This window comes from Oryctolagus cuniculus, chromosome 4, assembly GCF_964237555.1.
Source record: "Oryctolagus cuniculus chromosome 4, mOryCun1.1, whole genome shotgun sequence".
Taxonomy (NCBI): Eukaryota; Metazoa; Chordata; class Mammalia; order Lagomorpha; family Leporidae; genus Oryctolagus; species Oryctolagus cuniculus.
In genome coordinates, this window is record NC_091435.1 from 104719685 (window position 1) to 104738871 (window position 19187).

The 19187-nt window shown below is 36.8% G+C and overlaps 1 protein-coding gene across 12 annotated transcripts in view; it reads right to left on the reverse strand.

Annotated features, from left to right (window-relative positions):
• Window positions 1–19187, reverse strand: part of NAALADL2 (N-acetylated alpha-linked acidic dipeptidase like 2) — a 1435315-nt gene that overhangs the window by 595070 nt on the left and 821058 nt on the right. For all 12 annotated transcript variants that reach the window (XM_070072500.1, XM_070072494.1, XM_070072497.1 and 9 more), the window contains one exon: window positions 8949–9222. In XM_070072500.1, coding sequence (XP_069928601.1) covers window positions 8949–9222 — 274 coding nt within the window. The remainder of the gene's footprint in view (window positions 1–8948; window positions 9223–19187) is intronic.

Here is a 19187-nt window from a genome sequence, read left to right on the forward strand (position 1 = left end):
AATGAAAAAAAATGACCTGATGGTTAAAACTTGTAAATCTCTGTGATTTAAAGATTCTCATTATAGTTGATTTCAAATGAGGAATTGGGGAGAGATGACCAGTATCATGAAAGATGCATAGAATCAGTTCTCAGTAGCAGCAATGAGCTAGTTTGAGCTGTCTCTGGCACACCACTGGGCATTTGCATGTGGTCTTCTATGTTGATAGGACAATACAGTACCTAAGTTTTACCAGATGGTTGAAAACAGAAAACAGGTGTTCCTTAGAGAATAGCATTAAAGCCTGTGCCTCAGCATTACTAAAGCAGAAAGAGGCTCTCTAAAGGCACATGAGAACCAGATGAAGGTCATAGCAAGAGCAAGATAAGGGCAGGAGAAGGTTCACAGGAAACACCAGACATTAAGAGATTTTATACCGTGTGTGTGTGTGTGTGTGTGTGTGTGTGTGTTGAGAAGCATTAAGCTGAACAGAATTGTTATGACATGATTAAAGGAAAAATAAAATTAGCACTTAACCATGTATATACTCTGTTTTAGACAATTTACTAAACAAATTCTAACAATTTTTTCCAGTCTATCTTCAGAGCACTTATATTTGATAGATATTTCTGACCATTTTATAGATGAGTAAACTAGAATTCAGAATTACTTATTAGCATTCATAGCAGTACCAGGCCATGCAGTTTTATAATTGCTTACCTAAGTGCCAGTTTCCCCTATCATATTGCCAGCTGTACATGTACTTATCACTCATCCCCGTGAATGGCATATAAGAGGCACTCAGTAGGTATTTGCCAAATGCTGAACATTTCTTATTATATTAGTGAGGCTCAGCTGGCTAAGTTCTGTATTATCAAGTTAATCTTTAAGTATTAAATTAAAATATAAGAAATAATAAATTAATAGTCACTGGGGCCTTAATTGTATAAATGACACTAAACTTATTAGGGCAATGCAAGTTCATTCAAGAGAAGTCTTCCTGGAGGACATGGAATTAATATGACAAAATTTCCCTTCCTCTAAAAATAAATTAGATTACTGTATTGAAATAATCCAGAAACCAAAGAATTCATTTTTCTACAGACTTGCAGACCAATCTTACAACACCCATTGAAATGAGGTAAAGTTAATTTGTAAACTACAAAATGGAATATTGGCATTTTATAGAATTACAATATAAATTGAATATACTAATGAAGTTACATTGTTGAATAACTTTTTATAAAGATTTATTTATTTATTTGAAAGTCAGAGTTCCACAGAGAGAGGAGAGGTAAAGAGAGAGAGAGAGACAGAGAGAGAGAATGAGAGAGAGAGAGAGAGAGAGAGAGAGAGGTCTTCCATCCACTGGTTCATTCCACAATTGGCTGCAATGGCCGGAGCTGCGCCAATCCGAAGCCAGGAGCCAGGAGCTTCCTCTGGGTCTCCCATGTGGGTGCAAGGGCCCAAGGACTTTGGCGATCTTGTACTGCTTTCCCAGGCCACAGCAGAGAGCTGGATGGGAAGTGGAGCAGCCGGGTCTCGAACAGGCACCCATATGAAACACAGGTGCTTCAGGCTAGGGCGTTAACCGCTATGCCACAGCGCTGGCCCCATATTGTCAAATAACTTTCTAAGCAGCATGCTTTAAGTCAAATTGTAAGCAATATAAAAAACATTAGAATTTTCTGTAAATAATAGTAGGGCAAATCAGTATCTTTAGAAACAATTATCAAATTAGAAATCAGTATTCAAACATTTCCTCACCAAAATATCATACTGGTTCTAAACAAGTGAGAAAAAATGGTCCATTGAACTTTAATTACTTGGTTGAATTCAGCTATCTTTACTTTAAAATTTTAATTTCATAATTAGTCTTTTGTTCTCTGTCCAGGTAGAAGACATAAATTCTGTATCAAATATTGGACAATGGAAAATATGCTATGTCAGGTCGCTACTTTATTTGTAGGTGTTTATATCTAAATTTGTAATATAGTGGAAATATAAACCTTAAATATGTGTAAAGCAATTCCATAATTATTGCCCTCAAAATAAGAAAGCATCAATTATAGAACTGTTGCATGAACGTTGGTTGGTGAACAGAGTTCATGAAACCAGCAACAGAAGGCCATACTGCACCACGTGATGACGCAGATTTTAAAAACACATTAAAAACAGCTATACACAATTGTGTTCACAGTGATTTACTTCACACTTATGCACTGTTGCCAAAAGATTGATTCCACAAGAAAGAAAAAAAGGAGAGAAACTAATGCAAAGTCATTTTCACCATTGAAAAACTGCCCCACACTCACATTTCTGAGTTGGTGAAACTGTATCTTCATCTTTTTACCCAGGCAACAAAAGCTTAAATAATACAATTGCATTCTACTCCCTGAGCTTTCTGATGTTTTTATCTGTAAGAGGAATCATTCAGAGCCAAATTCTTAGACTTCTGCATTTTGCAAACAGATAAGTTTGCTTTTGTTTGAAAATGTTAAAAATAAAAGAGACAGACAACTTCATCCCAGTTACAAAAAAATAAGCATCTGACTATAAATTATCCAGGAGTTCCTTGCAGTGTTTATCATTTTCTTTCTCTTTAAGACTTTCAGACAAAATACTTACAAAATGCATGATAGAATGCTCAGATTTCATGTGTTAAACTACTATGTCTGGAAATTTTATACATAAAGACTAGCAAATACTCCGTAGGACCAACTTGGCATGATTTATCGTTCTGACTACAAGAATAAAACATTTCATTTCTAATTTCTTTGAACTTTCAGTTTTAATTAAAATAATATGATCAGAATATTATATTTTATTATTTGTTCAGCCTTTAAAGATATTTTTCTCCTTAGTAATTAATATTCTTTAAGGTGAACCAAATACAAGATAATATTCAGGTAATATGATGAATATGATAGAAGTTTGTATGTCCAAATATTGATATATAATTCTGCTATTTTGTTATTTCTTCCCATGTAAATGTGTTTGCTTTCTGTTAAATAACAGAAACTGCCCAAATGTATTGAGTTTTCTAAGTACCATTCACCATACATCATTTCTTCCCTATAGCAAGTCTTTAAATAAAGTGCTATTGTGCTCTTGTTCCCTTTTTACAGATGATGACATTGAGTCCTACAGGACCCAAGTGAACTACCAACATTTGGGCAGCTAATAGGAAAGATACTGCTCTTGGCTCTTGAATTCTGATTTCTGTGGAACAGAATAGGGATGGTCTAGGGCTGCACCACTTGAATATTCCGGATCTCCTGTGGTCTTGGAAGTTAAGCAGAGTTGGGACTGGTTAGTACTTGGATGGGAGAATAGGGATAAATCTTTTAACCAAAATTTATTTTATATAGGATGCATTAGTTGTTAAAAATAATGTTCTCCATAAAGCTGCATTATCTAGCTTGTCTTTCAAGCAAAAAATAAATAAATAAAATTGCTTTACAAAGCAAATCATCAAGCATCCATACAATGTGTAGGAATAAGGACAAATCCACTGCTCAAAAAGAACACAGAAGAACAAATCTGGCCAATGTATATTAAATATTATGTGTGACTTGTCTGCATCTGCCTAGGTCACAAAGAACAAAGGAAATAATCACACAGGAATTACATTAGAACATATGTACTTTTTCTAAAATTAACTAGACCTTGTCAACACTTACTTCCAATGTCTTTAACCTTATGATAATATTATAGTTGCTATTTACCTTTCCATAAAACTATAAAACACTGTTTGTTCCCTGAAGCTAACCTCATTCATGCTAAATTATTTACGTATCCTTTTTAATATGTATTTTGCATCTGACAGGACAACTTCCTTAGGACCCTTTTACTGACCCACCTGTCATTATGATGGGGTAAACAATGTCACCTTTCCAGTGCACGATGAATTACAAAGAAGTTGCAAAATACACCATCCATCATGCTGGCACTAAGTAGGTTTTCGAAGTAGATCTCAGATATCACAAATGCTGCTCAGACTGTTACCAGAGAGCACAAATTGGAAGCTTATACAAAACGGCCATATGATGAATGGACATGACAGCTTTTCAAAGAAAAGGGGCACTCCTCTTCTGCAAATAACCTTGTCAAAAGCAAAAGTTGTGGGGAGTTTTGCTAGCAGTCAGACCAGAATAATTTGAGAACTTGCTAATGGCTCTGCCTGATAGAAATTCATGCAAATACAAGGTACTCAAAATCAAAAAGGAAATATACCCGAATCATCATCAGAAATCACTCAAGCTTGATTCAAATTAGGGAATGTTCCAAAGAGACAGAGAAAAATCACAGTACCTTATTAATTGGACTGTGGGAATTTCAATAATATATCTATCCTAAATATGTGTGTAAAATACATGCAAATGTTCCTTGTGCATATACAATACTCACTTAGAATGACTTTGCTTTTGAAAACTAAAACACTGACATTGTTTGGGTTTTAAAAATTAGTATCAATAACTTATACTCTCTTGATATAGATATTTAAGTTAGTTTATACTCTGTGTAATTCATTTGCAGTACTAATACAATTTTAACTATAGTCACTATCAGCACCTTCATCTCATTTGCATAATTAAGTCTTAAAGCACATTCTTCAAATATAAGGTGCATGTTTTAGTCATAATTGAACTTCAGTCCCTTTAAGAATCTCTTTTGTTTATGTCTCATTTTTAAAAAATGGAACATATTTCTACATCTACATTTAACTTTATTTTCTCCTTTTGAATAGGTGCTGTTTTTTATTTAGTAAATATAAATTTTCAAAGTACAGTTAATGGATTACGATGGCTTCCCCCCCCCATAATTTCCCTCCCACTCACACCCCTCCCATCTCCCACTCCCTCTCCCATTCCATTCACATCAAGATTCATTTTCAATTATCTTTATATACAGAAGATCAATTCAGTATATATTAAGTAAAGATTTCATCAGTTTGCACCCACACAGAAACACAAAATGTAAAATACTGTTTCAGTACTAGTTATAGCACTACTTCACATTGGACAACACACTAAGGACAGATCCCACATGAGAAGTAAGCACACAGTGACTCCTGTTGTTGACTTAACAATCTGACACTCTTGTTTATGGTGTCAGTAATCCATAGCCTTGGCAACTCATGACTAGAGCCTAAGAAGATTACTGAATAGGTGTTTTTTAAAAAGTTCTTTTGGGGCTCGCATTGTAGCACAGAGCATGCCTGCCATGCTGACAACTCAGAGTGCCAGTTTGAGTCTCAGCTGTTCTATTTCAAATCCAGCTGCCTGCTAATGCTCCTGGGAAGGCAGCCGAAGAAGGCTCAAGTACTTGGGCCTATGTCACCAATGTGGAAGACTAGGCTGGAATTGCTGGCTTCATTCTCCCACAGACCTGGCTGTTGCAGTCATCTGAGGAGTGAACCAGCAGATGGAAAATCTCTCTCTCCCTCTCTCTCTGTCACTCTTCCTTTCAAATAAATAAACATTTTTTTTTTTTTAATTTGAGAGGTAGAGCTATAGACAGAGAGACAGCGAGAAAGATCTTCCATCTGCTAGTTCACCCCCCCAAAAAAGTCCACAAGCAACAGAGCCAGGCTGATCAGCAGCCCATAAGGGATGCTTGCTCTGCAGTTGGAGGCTTAGTCTACTACACCACAATACAGGCACCATGAATGAATCTTTGCAAATGGAAGTTTTAAATCATTTACAAATGATCTGAGGTTTCAAACAAGGTCTTACAGCTTTATAAAATTTGCATAATTCAATCAACCTGCAACAGACCTTGGCTTTTTAAATACGAAATGAAGGTAAATTTTAAACATTTAAAAAAAGATAAACATACAGAAAACTACTAGCAATATTCACATGGGAATGTAAAGCAACCTCACTGAGTTCCATTAAAAAATGATAAAAACTAATTTTATATATAAAAAAGAGCCTTTTTTGGTGATGAACAAATGAAACTACTGGTTGATAGTTTAAGTTTTTAATTTTTAAGTTAACTGCTTCATTACAATGTCAAGGTCTTAGAACCAGAAGTGAATTGATTAGATGTGAGAGATAAGACATAAAAGTTCTTTTGAATCTTGCCTAGTCACAAATGTCTTGGCTTTCATAGCAATTGTTGGTAAAATACTTACAGAAAGACAAAATACAGAGGCCATGGTTAATAGATACAGACAAACAGACACGCACACACAAATGTGCAAGTAAATACAAATATTTCAAATATATAAGCTTCTTCATTAATGAAATGCCTTTTGTGTCTTAAAAAAAGAAAAGGCAGAAGGAAATAACCACTTGTTTGTGTTTGGGTAATAGAACTGTTTCATGCAAGAGGATCTAAAAGGTGAGCTATTGGACATGTTGAAGACATAACAGGAATGCTGATAGTATACAAATGCAAATAACTCTTCCCTGCATTTTCTAGTTCTAAATTCTTTGGGCTGAGGTGCATGGGGCTGGGGGAGGGTAGGGGTAAGTTCAGAGAACACTATTAGTACTTTTAGAGTTCAGTTTCTAGTTTCTGATCTTAGATGGTATTAAAGTATTGAGGGAATCAAAATGATGCTCAAGTAAAATTCCTGCATATTAAACAGCCTCTATAAACATTAACTGCTAAATTTGAAAAAGATACTTGGTTTAACATATGTCGGGCCTAAATATATTCCAATTTTAATCAATGCATACTTATAGGGTCCCTGTGATCTAATCATCTTGGGGCTCTGTGGAAACCGGATAGTCTCAACATGAAGTACATGGGAATTGAGGGAATTCTTGCATGGTAGACTCACATCTGTGGAACTGATTCATCTCATTCTACAGTCACACAAATGGGAATGCTGGATTATTATAAAGGGCCATACTTAGGCACACAATTTGTCATTTGATAGCTTTTCTACATCACTTCAGTTGGGAAAGATCAACATTGACCTAAGGAAACTGAAAAGCAAGCAGATGGGGTTGATTCCAAGGCCCTGCTCAGATTCCAGGGTTTGGCAGCTGTTCTCTTTTGGACATGTTTTTATTTAGGAAAGGAATAATCTGGCTGACTTGAGCAATTGAAACAAAGAGGAGACTGGAAGTGTGCAAGGCTTTTGCAGACATGGGAATCTGAGGGACCCTGGGTGGGGTAACTTATAGACGATTGATTTAAAGCCAAACTTTATGAATCAAGGGAAGAGTGCTGCCTTCTTCCATTTTTATTAATACTCAGATACAGACCTATTTTATATTGCCTAACAGAAATAGTATATATAATTCAAGTCATATTATGTGAATTCTATACTAGAACCACTGTATTTAATATTATACTAAATTTTAACTAATGATCTGTATTCTCTCAAGGTGGTGTTAGTTATATGTAGAGTCCTGATAAAGTTGGTATGACACCACACAGAACAGCCAGTTATGTTGCATCTCCCCAACCTTACCTCATTAAATAAAGAAAAAAACATATATTATGAACAAGTACTCACCGCTATTTTACATCTAGTGTTTCTGCAAATTAACTTGAACTTATTTAAATATTCTATATATTAATCGAGGTTCACAATAAGTTAGATTCTTAAAAATGTGTGCCATTAGGCAGGTGCTGTGGCATAGCAGGTAAAGCCGTCGCCTGCAGCGCCAGCATCCCATATGGGGTGCCGGTTTGAGTCCTGGCTGTTCCACTTCTAATCCAGAGCTCTACAATGGCCTGGTAAACCAGTAGAAGATGGACCAAGTCCCTGGACTCCTGCACCCACATGGGAAACCTGGAAGAAGCTTCTGGCTGCTGGCTTCAGATCAGCCCAGTTCCAGCCATTGGGGATATTTGGGGAATGAACCAGCGGTTGGAAGACTTCTTTTTCTCTCTCTGCCTCTGCCTCTCTGTATCTCTCTGTCTTACAAATAAATAAATATCTTGAAAAAAAAATTGTGTACCATTAACAGCAGTCAGAAAAACAGTATTATTTCATTTGCATGAAATAAGGCAACCTACAGTTTTGCAAAGAAAATTATTGAAATTATACTTTTACATAGAGACAGAAAACTTGCCTATCTGAGGGAAAATAGTGACCAATCATATGTTGTTACATCTAATTTGTACATCATCTTTACTTCTCGCTCTGTTCTGTCTGCCAAGATTTATTACTCCAAAATTATATATGTATGTATTTAAGTACATGTATATATAAATTATATAGATACTATAGCTAAAATTTATATATAATAATAGACTTATCATATTGGAACTATTATTATCCCTGGATAGAGGTAAAGAAATCTCAGCTGAAGATGGTTACGTGACAGTGGCTATTTGGAGAGCTGAGATTTAAAACTGGTCCATGTGACTCTAGGACTCTAGGATCTTTCACTTGATCATTTTGTCAAAAAGAAACAAAACAACCAAAAGCTAAAAGCAAAACAACAAACAAAAGGAAGCAAAACACAGCACCAAAAGCCAGTTAAGTTAGGAAAAGTGAAGAAATAGTCCACACCTATAGGGGGAGATTTGTTCCCCAGTCTCATATATATTTCCTGTCATGAAAGCAGAAGTGCTGCATTTAAAATCTTAAATGTATCAGTAATCACATCAGTTGTGCACTTAATTTCTTGTGTGCATATGCAGTCTCAAAACACAGTCCCCTCTATTTTTATCCTTGCTCTCCACTCAGTGTTTTAAAATTTGTTTTTTCATAACTACAGAATGAAATAGACTTGCACTGTATGGTGAGCGAAATGTGAACGACTCAGTCACACATTCAACACCTGTGAATTAAATTCTTCTAACATGTTTTCACTTTCAAAATATTACAAGGAATGGGTCAGGCAATCCAAACCTTCCCTTTCTTGGCACCTCCACACTGAGAACATTTAATGGTTACTTCTGTACATTGCATCTTGCCAGTTAGTTCAATTTAGATGAAAGCTGTTGTTTTCTAATTCTATTTCACTGTAAATGACAGAGACAAATGGCCATATTACCTCGAGAGTTCCTTTGGCAGAGTAAGCTGCATATGAGTAGAGCAGATCTTGGCTGCCAGCTTTTCTGGCTTCCTTGTTGCAAGGCTGGCCGTTAGGATGAAAGCATTGGCCACTGCTGCTCAGAGTCACAGTGCTGGGAGAAGGGCCTGGCAGATTAAGCAGCACAGAATAATTTACTAACTGTACATCTTCTAGGCCCAAAGAAATCCAGTGAGTTTTCACTTTCTTGGAAATTTCCATGTCGTCTTCACTTTTATATAGTTGTACCAAATTTCTGGAAGAAATTTAAAAGGCACACTTAAAGAAAAGGAAAATATTGTGTGAAGAAATGACTGTTTAATACATGAACAATTATTGATACATATTGTGGGTTACTGAAGATGAATGAGACAATATCCCATTATAAGGAATTCAGTTTGGTATAGGTGTTGTGTTTTGTACAGAAATTACATTAAATCTAAATAGAATGAAATAATGTCTTAAATTAAAAACCAATAAAGCACCCAGAGACTGTGGAAAAGAGTAATTAATGCCAATTAATTTTTTATTAGTTCTGATCCTTTCACCAGCATCAACATAATCCATTTAAAACTTTAGCGTCACTCTGGCTGAAACAGCTCAGTATTGTCAATAATAAGATTCCACATAAAACTATATAATTAATATATAATTATTGCTATTTAAAATAATACAGACAACACTTTATAATATAATTATCATGTCAAATAAACAATAGTAGAGCACAATGATACTCAATACAAGTAAAATCAGTATATCAAAGTAAAGCAGAAACACAGATTATAAAACACAGATTATTATAAAAGTAATGTTTGAGTTGTGCTGTCTGTGGTTTATTTACTTATTCAATAATGCACAGTGCATTATCTATTTTTGCTTAAGACATCTTAGAGGGGACAGTACTGTGGTGTGTGCTTGTGACACAGGAGTCCCCTATCAGATTGCTGGTTCCAGTCCCAAATGTTCCACTTCCCATTCTTCTTATCTAGCTTCTGATAATGTGCCTCTCCCTCCCTCTTTCTCTGCAGCTCAAATAAATACATAAATATTAAAACAAAAGACACTTTAAAAGCCAGATAAAAATCTGTTTAAAAAATTTTTTGTGTAGTATCTAAACCAGATTCAAGTATGGGGACTTAATAAGAATAATTTAATCCTCATAAAATAGTTTTTTGTTTTGTTTTGTGGCTGAAATCAAAAGAAATCAAAAAGGGATCTTCTTTTTTGGACAGAAGTGAATCTTCTTTTCAGATTTTTGCTATCCAAACTATTTTGATGTTATTGAGGTTTTTCACCATATTATTTTTCTCATGAATACTTTTTTTTTCAGGATCCTGATAGTCAAGAACTCAAAAACAGAACATATCTAGAAAAGGAATAAAAACTGGACCAACAGTGTAGGAAAGCATTATGAGAGAATAAGATTAAGACAGTTGACACAGTTTGGAACCTGGCATCTGTGAAGGAAGATGCACTAATACAGTTTCCCAGTTGTTTCCTTCCATTTCGAAGCTACTCCCATTTGATTTGCTTTGTTTATTTATTTATTTATTTATTTTTGACAGAAATAGTTAGAGAGAGAGAGATACAGAAAGAAAAGTCTTCCTTTTCCGTTGGTTCACCCCAAAATGGCTGCTACGGCTGCGCCCATCCAAAGCCAGGAGCCAGGTGTTTCCTCCTGGTCTTCCATGCAGTTGCAGGGCGCAAGCATTTGGGCCATCCTCCACTGCACTCCCGGGCCACAGCAAAGAGCTGGACTGGAAGAGGAGCAACCGGGACAGAATCCGGCTCCCCAACAGGGACTAGAACCTGGGTTCTAGAGGATGAGTCAAGTGAGCCGCAGCACTCTAATTTGATCAGTCAACAGTGCCTCAGAAATTATACGGAAGTCAGGGGGAAGAATTCCAATTTTTATTCCCAAGTCTGGTTTGTCTTCTACTCTTCTTTATCTGCTCTCCACTAGAAGAAACTCCCCCTTTCTGTACTGCTCCTACCTTTTCTGCACTATTTGGGATAAGGCAGATAAACTAAATCAAAAATTAAAATTAGCAGTCAACATTAACAGAGAAAAACAAGAAACTGTTGAATACTACTTTCGATTTTATTTGTTCTGCTGTATTGACAAACATAAATCTACCAGTGAGTGTTCACGCTGTTTAATCTGCCATTCCTTTTTTTTGTCTCTGTCCCAGGGTGTTTAATGGGGTGAGCAATTCAATAACACATTGAATATTTCAAGAAGCATATATTATACTCTGCTTCACAATCTCAAAAGGCAAACCCAACAGTTCTTTTAGAGCTAAACTGAAGAATCAGTCATTTGCCCAATTCTGGAAAATTTCAAAATATTATTCAGTACTGATATAAAATTACTGCAAGAACATATACATTCTTTATTCCATTTTTAATTTCAGGGATATGTTGTTTTTGCTTTATACTTCATTTTTAATATTATGAGATGATTTGGACAGATACAGAATATATAACATACATGAAGTGCAAAGAGTAATGAAAGGGACAACCCAGCCATTGATATGGAACAGCTCTGATATTAAGGAAGCTCTCGCCGGCGCCGCGGCTCACTAGGCTAATCCTCCGCCTAGCGGCGCCGGCACACCGGGTTCTAGTCCCAGTCGGGGCGCCGGATTCTGTCCCGGTTGCCCCTCTTCCAGGCCAGCCCTCTGCTGTGGCCCGGGAGTGCAGTGGAGGATGGCCCAGGTGCTTGGGCCCTGCACCCCATGGGAGACCAGGAAAAAGCACCTGGCTCCTGGCTCCTGCCATCGGATCAGCGCGGTGCGCCGGCCGCAGCGCGCCAGCCGCGGCGGCCATTGGAGGGTGAACCAACGGCAAAAGGAAGACCTTTCTCTCTGTCTCTCTCTCTCACTGTCCACTCTGCCTGTCAAAAAAAAAAAAAAAAAAAAAAAAAAAAGGAAGCTCTCACAGTGCTCTTCCTCTTATTCTTCCTCAGGGTAATCATCACCCTGACTTGAGTTGTTTACTATTACCACACACACACATGTGTACACTTCAGGGTTTATCCATTAATTTTCCATGTTTTCACCGTTATAGAATTGGTACTCTGACAACTTCATGACTTGCTTTTTCATTAAGTTTGCATGTTTGAGATTCCTACAGATCTTTTTCTGTATCCAGTTCTCCTGAGATAAATATTTTGAAGTTGCTTCCAGTTTTTTCATTGTTATAAGCAATGCTGCTCATGTTTCCTGATAAACATATGTAAAATTTATCTAGGAAGAGAATTATTGGACCCACAGGATAGCTATCTATATATATCTTCAGTAAGAAATGTCGAAGTGCTCTTCAAAGGATTTTGATGACACTCCTGTCAGCTCTTCATTCGAGTTTTATTCCTTTATTAATCAACACTTTGTTTTGTATTTTATTTTATACTTTGCCAATATGGTGGTTGTGAAATTCTATTTCATGTTTTTTATAATTCAAAAGTATATTCATGGCACTGGTGCTGTGGCACAGTGGGTTAAAGCTCCGGCCTGCAGTGCTGGCATCCCGTATCAACACCCATTCAAGTTCTGGCTGCTCCACTTCCAATCAAGCTCCCTGCTAATGAACCTGGGAAAGCAACAGAGGATGGCCCAAGTCCTTGAGCCCCTGCACCCATCGTGGGAGACCTGGAAGAAGCTCCTGGCTCCTGTCTTTGGATCAACTCAGCTCTAGCTGTTGCGGCCATTTGGGGAGTGAACCAGCAGACAGAAGACCTCTCTCTCGGTCTCTACCTCTCTCTGTAACTCAGTCTTCCAAATAAATAAAATACATCTTTAAAAAAAATGCAATCGCTGGAGTACAGGCTTTGTTAAATAGTGTTTTCGAAGCTTTGAGTATTACCAGCATTATTTATGAGGCCCCACTGTCAGTGTATTTAATTTTTGCATTCCAATGAGGGTAAAATTGTAGCCTATTGTGGTTTTAATTTGCGTTTCTGTGATTACTGATGAAGATTTTTTCATGTATTATTTAACAATCCATGTTCCTTATTTCTGAAATAACTATTTTTGTCTTTTGCCTATATTTATGAAAGTTTTTTTTTTTATGTTCTGGATAATCCTCTTAAGGTCATCTGCATGAAAAATTTTCAACAGGGTTTTGACTTTTCATTTTCAATGTGCTGTCTTACAATGAATAAACATCAGTATTTTTAAGCTAAATAACTTTTAATAGAATATAAATGTTTTTATACTTTCTGACATGCCTAAGAATTTTTTTTGAAATATGAGGTCTAAAAATATTTCTTCTTTTTTTCCTCAAAGTTTTAGAGACCTGCTTTTCACATTTCAGTGTCTACTTAGAGAGAGGGAGGCTGAGAACAGTAAGATGCAGGAATCCAATTTTAGTTTTGCATATATGAATTATATGAATTACTATCTGAGAACTTCTTATCAAATAATCCTCCACCTGAGGCTCCAGCATTCCATAAGGGTGCCGGGTCTAGTCCTGGTTGCTCCTCTTCCTGGTCTACCCACATGGTAGACCAGGAAGAGGCTCCTGGCTCTTGGCTTCGGATCTGCACAGCTCCGGCCATTGCAGCCATTTGGGGGAGTGAATCAATGGAAGGAAGACCTTTCTTTCTGTCTCTTTCTCGCTGTCTGTAACTCTACCTGTCAAATAAATAAATAAAAAATCTTAAAGAAAAAACAACAAATAGTCCCCACTAATATGTCATGATTAGTCTGTCATGTATGAGTTTTCATATGTGTCTGGATCTGAGCTACCAATCAATTCCATTAGACTTTATGATCTTTCTCATTAATAATTTGCTGTTTTCATTACTAACACTTTTGCATCTTACTATCCAAAGTGAATATTAAGAATACCTTAACTATCTTTACTTTCTCTTTAACATTTATGTCGGAATGAGTTTAATTTCTACACAAACCTCGTGATTGGAAACATATTGGGATTAAAGATCAATTTGAGAAGAAAGACCATCTTTTTAAATATTTTATTTCAGAATAATTTTTTCTTAAAGATTGATGTTATTTTTAGTTGAGAGGCAGAAGCAGAGAAAGAGGTCTTTCATCTGCTGGTTCAGCCCCCAAATGCTGCAACATCCAGAGCTGAGCTGATCCAAAGCCAGGAGCCAGGAGCTTTTTCCAGGTCTCCCATGCAGGTGCAGGAGACAAGGATGTGAGCCATTTTCTACTGCTTTCTTAAGCCATAAGCAGAGAACTGGACTGGAAGAGGAGCACCCATATGGGATGCCAGCACTGCAGGCAGTGGCTTTACCTGCTTTGCCACAGCACAGGCCCCTATTTCAGGACAGTTTTACATTAACTAAGCAAAAATAATGAGGTGATGATGCAAAGCATTCTTCATTCCACTTCCGGTGTTAATATTTCATATTAGTATATTTGTCACAATTAATGCACCAAACATATCCAGCTTCTCTTTACTACTATTGTTGTGGCCATTAAAATCTTAACCTTAAGGTGATTGTAATAAAAGATGGAGTGTTCAGGGCCTGTGCTGTGACATAAAAGGTTAAGCCGTCACCTACAGTGTCTGCATCCCATATGGGCACTGGTTGGAGTCCCAGCTTCTCCACTTCTGATCCAGCTCCTTGCTGATATGCCTGGAAATCAGCAGAAGACAGCCCAAGTACATGAGCCCCTGCAACTGCATGAGAGACCCAGAGGAGGCTCCTGGTTCCTGGCTTCGGCCTGGTGTTGTCCAGGCCTATGCAGCCATTTGGGGAGTGCATCCTTTGGTGCACTCCCTTCTCTTCTCTCTCTGTATCTCCACCTTTCAAATAAATAAAATACATCTTTAAAAATAAGTAAATAACAGGTGGGGGTTTCATTAGGAGATGATCAAATCACTAGGGCGTTGGCCGGCGCTGCGGCTCACTAGGCTAATCCTCTGCCTTGCGGCGCTGGCACACTGGGTTCTAGTCCCGGTTGGGGCGCCGGATTCTGTCCTGGTTGCCCCTCTTCCACGCCAGCTCTCTGCTGTGGCCCGGGAGTGCAGTGGAGGATGGCCCAAGTGCTTGGGCCCTGTACCCCATGGGAGACCAGGATAAGTACCTGGCTCCTGCCATCGGATCAGCACAGTGCGCCGGCCGTGGCAGCCATTGGAGGGTGAACCAACGGCAAAGGAAGACCTTTCTCTCTGTCTCTTTCTCTCACTGTCCACTCTGCCTGTCAAAAAAAAAAAAAAAAAATCACTAGGGCGTGGCCCTCATGAATGAAATCAGTGCCCTTCTGAAAGAGACCAGAGGCAGATTTTTGCTCTTTCCACCATGTGATGAGATATGAAGAAGGCAGTCTGTAGGAAGGGAGTCCTCATAGATACCACAGTCCCCTTGGCTTTGGACTTCCCAGTCTCCAGAACTTTGAGAAATACGTTTTATAAGTTGATTAATCTAAGATACTTTGTTATATTGGCCTGAACAGACGGATTATAAAAATTTATATTTTTATATAAATAAAATATTTTATATAAATAAAATAACCACAGTGGGTGAATGCCCTGGTCTGAAGCGCCTGCATCCCCTGTGGGCGCCGGTTAGAGACCCAGTTGCTCAGCTTCTGATCCAGCTCTCTGCTGTGGCCTGGGAAAGCAGTAGAAGATGGCCCTGCACTCGCATAAGAGGCCCAGAGGAAGCTCCTGGTTCCTGGCTTCGGATCAGTGCAGTTCCAGCCATTTCGGCCAATTGGGGAGTGAACCATCGATGGAAGACCTCTCTCTCTCTCTCTGCTTCTCCTCTCTTTGTGTAACTCTTAAATAAATCTTTTAAAAAATTTTATCTATAAAGTTTTGTGCTAAACTATTTTACCACTTATAATAATTTTGACCCTTTTTATGTAAAATTTTTATCATAATCAAACAATGAAAGTTTTATTATTTCCTTTCTTATAATTTGTGGATTTTTTTTTTTTTTTTGCTATAGGCCATGATCTCCAGAAAATACTTAATGAAAAACCTATTAAGGTCTGTTATTTTATTGTGAATATCAAGTTGAAGAAGTCCTTGTTGTCAATGTGTATGTGATGAATGGGTATGGAAATTTATCAGAAATTCTGAAACATTTATTAAGAAGATCATAATGTAATTATAATTGATTACATTAGTAGATTTTAAGTGTTAAATCAAACTTATATTCTTGAAACAAACTCTTCTTAATAGGATGAATTCTAATTTGGAGTTATTCTGTGATTTAATCTGATAACATTTTATTTACACTCACAAAACTATTTTTAAAAGCAAAGTCAGTATGTAGTGCTCCTTTCAGGTTTCATTACTGTCTGATTTTAATGTGATATTATACAAGCCTCATAAAATGAGAGAGTTACATTATGATGTATTCCCTGGAAAAGGTTAAATATGATTAGATATTTTTAAGGAGAAATTCCTTTCAAATTAAAACTCATCCATACCTGATACTGTTATTATAAAATGTTTATAAAATCATTTTTTTTTTTTTTGACAGGAAGAGTGGACAGTGAGAGAAAGAGACAGAGAGAAAGGTCTTCCTTTGCCGTTGGTTCACCCTCCAATGGCTGCCACGGCCGGCGCACTGTGCTGATCCGATGGCAGGAGCCAGGAGCCAGGTGCTTCCTCCTGGTCTCCCATGGGGTGCAGGGCCCAAGCACCTGGGCCATCCTCCACTGCACTCCCTGGCCACAGCAGAGGGCTGGCCTGGAAGAGGGGCAACCGGGACAGAATCCGGCGCCCCGACCGGGACTAGAACCCGGTGTGCCGGCGCCGCTAGGCGGAGGATTAGCCTAGTGAGCCGCGGCGCCGGCTATAAAATCATTTTTAAAACCCTTTAAATTAGGCAAAAATATACGATATGATATAAATTCATAAGAAACCTCAGTGTACTTTAAGCCAATTGAATCTGAAAAAGAAATTATGCTACATGGGGCCAGCGCTGTGGTATGGTGAGTAAAGCCATCGCCTGCAGTGCCAGTATCCCATATGGGTGCTGGTTCGAGTCCCGGCTGCTGCACTTCCTATCTTGCTCTCTTCTATGGCCTGGAAAGCACTGGAAGATGGCCCAAGTCATTAGGTCCCCAGAAGAAACTCCAGGCTCCTGGCTTCAAATGGACCTGGCTCTGGCCCTTGCAGTCATTTGCAGGGTGAACCAGCAAATGGAAGATCTGTCTTTCTCTCTCTGCTTCTGCTTCTCAAATAAATAAATAAATCTTTTAAAAAATTATGCTACATGATACAAAAATAGAACTGCTGATTTATAAATAATCTAAATTAAAATATGTAGATAAGAAACATTCCATTTTTGCTTTTTTTCCCTTTTCAAAATTTCAGGTGTAGTATTTATTTGCTTGCATGGAGGACTTATATTTTTAAAATATGTATCAAGGTTAATCAAGAGATAATTTAATTTTCTGATAACATACATTCTAGTATAAACAACACATTTTTAGAAATCATTTCACTATAGAAACCTAATTTGAATGATATTTATCTTTGTTTTTTTTTTTTTGTTTTTTTTTTGGTTCTTTTTACAATGTTTATCTTTGGATGGTGAGATTGTTCATTATTTTATTTTCATCCTTCACTTATTATAAAGTTTCTAATAATAACTATTAAAAACATTTTTAAAGCCTCCATGATTTTGAGTTTGTTACTAAAGTCTAATCAAGCATATCCTGATACACAGAGCAAGTCCTCCCTTTATAAACACTTACAATACTGGTACACATAGGACATTTTCAAGGCAATTCATAAAGTCATAGATCCTGTAGATTTCACCCTATTCAACATTTCTAGGTTTGATTCTCTAAGAATTTAAATCTGTAATAGTTAAATAAAGTATTATTTAACAGTTGTATAGATAAAAATGGTGTACATAATGGAATAGAATACAGCAAAGGATTGAGTGAACTATAGCCATATGCAACATGTATAAATATTGGGACTATATTGTTGAATGAAAGAAGCTGGACACAATATAGTACATGTACTGTATGAGTCTATTTATGAAGAGTTCAAAATATGTGTTACTGAACCATTCTGGATAGTTAGGGCAGTGAGGAAGTCATAGTGCAGTGAGGAAGTCAGGAGATTAGTTACTTTCCAAAGGGGAAGTGTGCAGTGATGGGGAAAGGCACAGGGAACATCTGGGGGGCTAACATGATCCATTTGTTGACCTGGGTAGGAGCTACAGAGGTGCATTCACTTGTTAAAAGAATTCATTGAGCTTCATTTCTGTTTTGTATACTTTGCTGTTTGTGTGATATACTTCAATATAAAAAGTTGAACAAGTTTACAGAGTCGTACTTATTTGGCATCTACTTTTTGCTCATATATAGCATCCAGTCTTCCTACTGTTTCCTCAGGAAAATATGATCTGTTAGTTACTCATTCATGATTTCTAAGAATTCAGACAGCAGACTTCCATTAGTTGTTTCTCTCTATTGTAATAAAATTTCCAAGTTGTTTAAATTAAAAAATGAACTGATGATTAAATATCTTTAGCTTTCTAAGATTATTTTTATTTTTAAACTTTCAATCATAGCTCTTTTATCACTCTCCATGACATCCAAAAGGCCTCAAATTTCTAGGTTTCTAATTTTATCACTTGCCTCAGTACTCCTTCCTACATTTTATTCACTTTGATGATTTCTCTTACTATTCTGTCAGCTCAGGATAATATTCTTTTAAAATAGGTTTATGGTAATATATACGCACCTCTGCATTTCACAGAAAATCTATTTCAAAATACTGGCCAAACCAGAAATGCACTAACCCAACATGTAAGAGGTGATTTCCTTACCACGTCCTTAATTAATAATGTCTAATATTCCAAATGGTTAATAACTTAACAAATACCTATTCAAAATCATTCTTTCTGAGATTATTATTTACATTGTTGCCTTTTAAATTTGTGTTTGAGATTTAGCAATTTTTCTGCTTATTCTTATAAAGTTTTAATAAACTGATTTAACGAGGTCATTATGAGTTCCATAAATTATTTTAAATAAATCAGTGGTCATCTAGACAACATCTTATCAATACAAATGATTTGTCCAAAGGATTCTATTTATTAATAATTTCAAATCACAATGTGATTTCTTGATAATTTTTATAGTTTTCTTGATAATTTTTATAGTTTTTCTGACATTCTCCCCACCATCACCATAAATGTCCCAAGAATTATGATGCACAGTTCTAATTGGGAAGTTTATTATATTAAATAAGAAATTATAGTAAAGAGTTAAT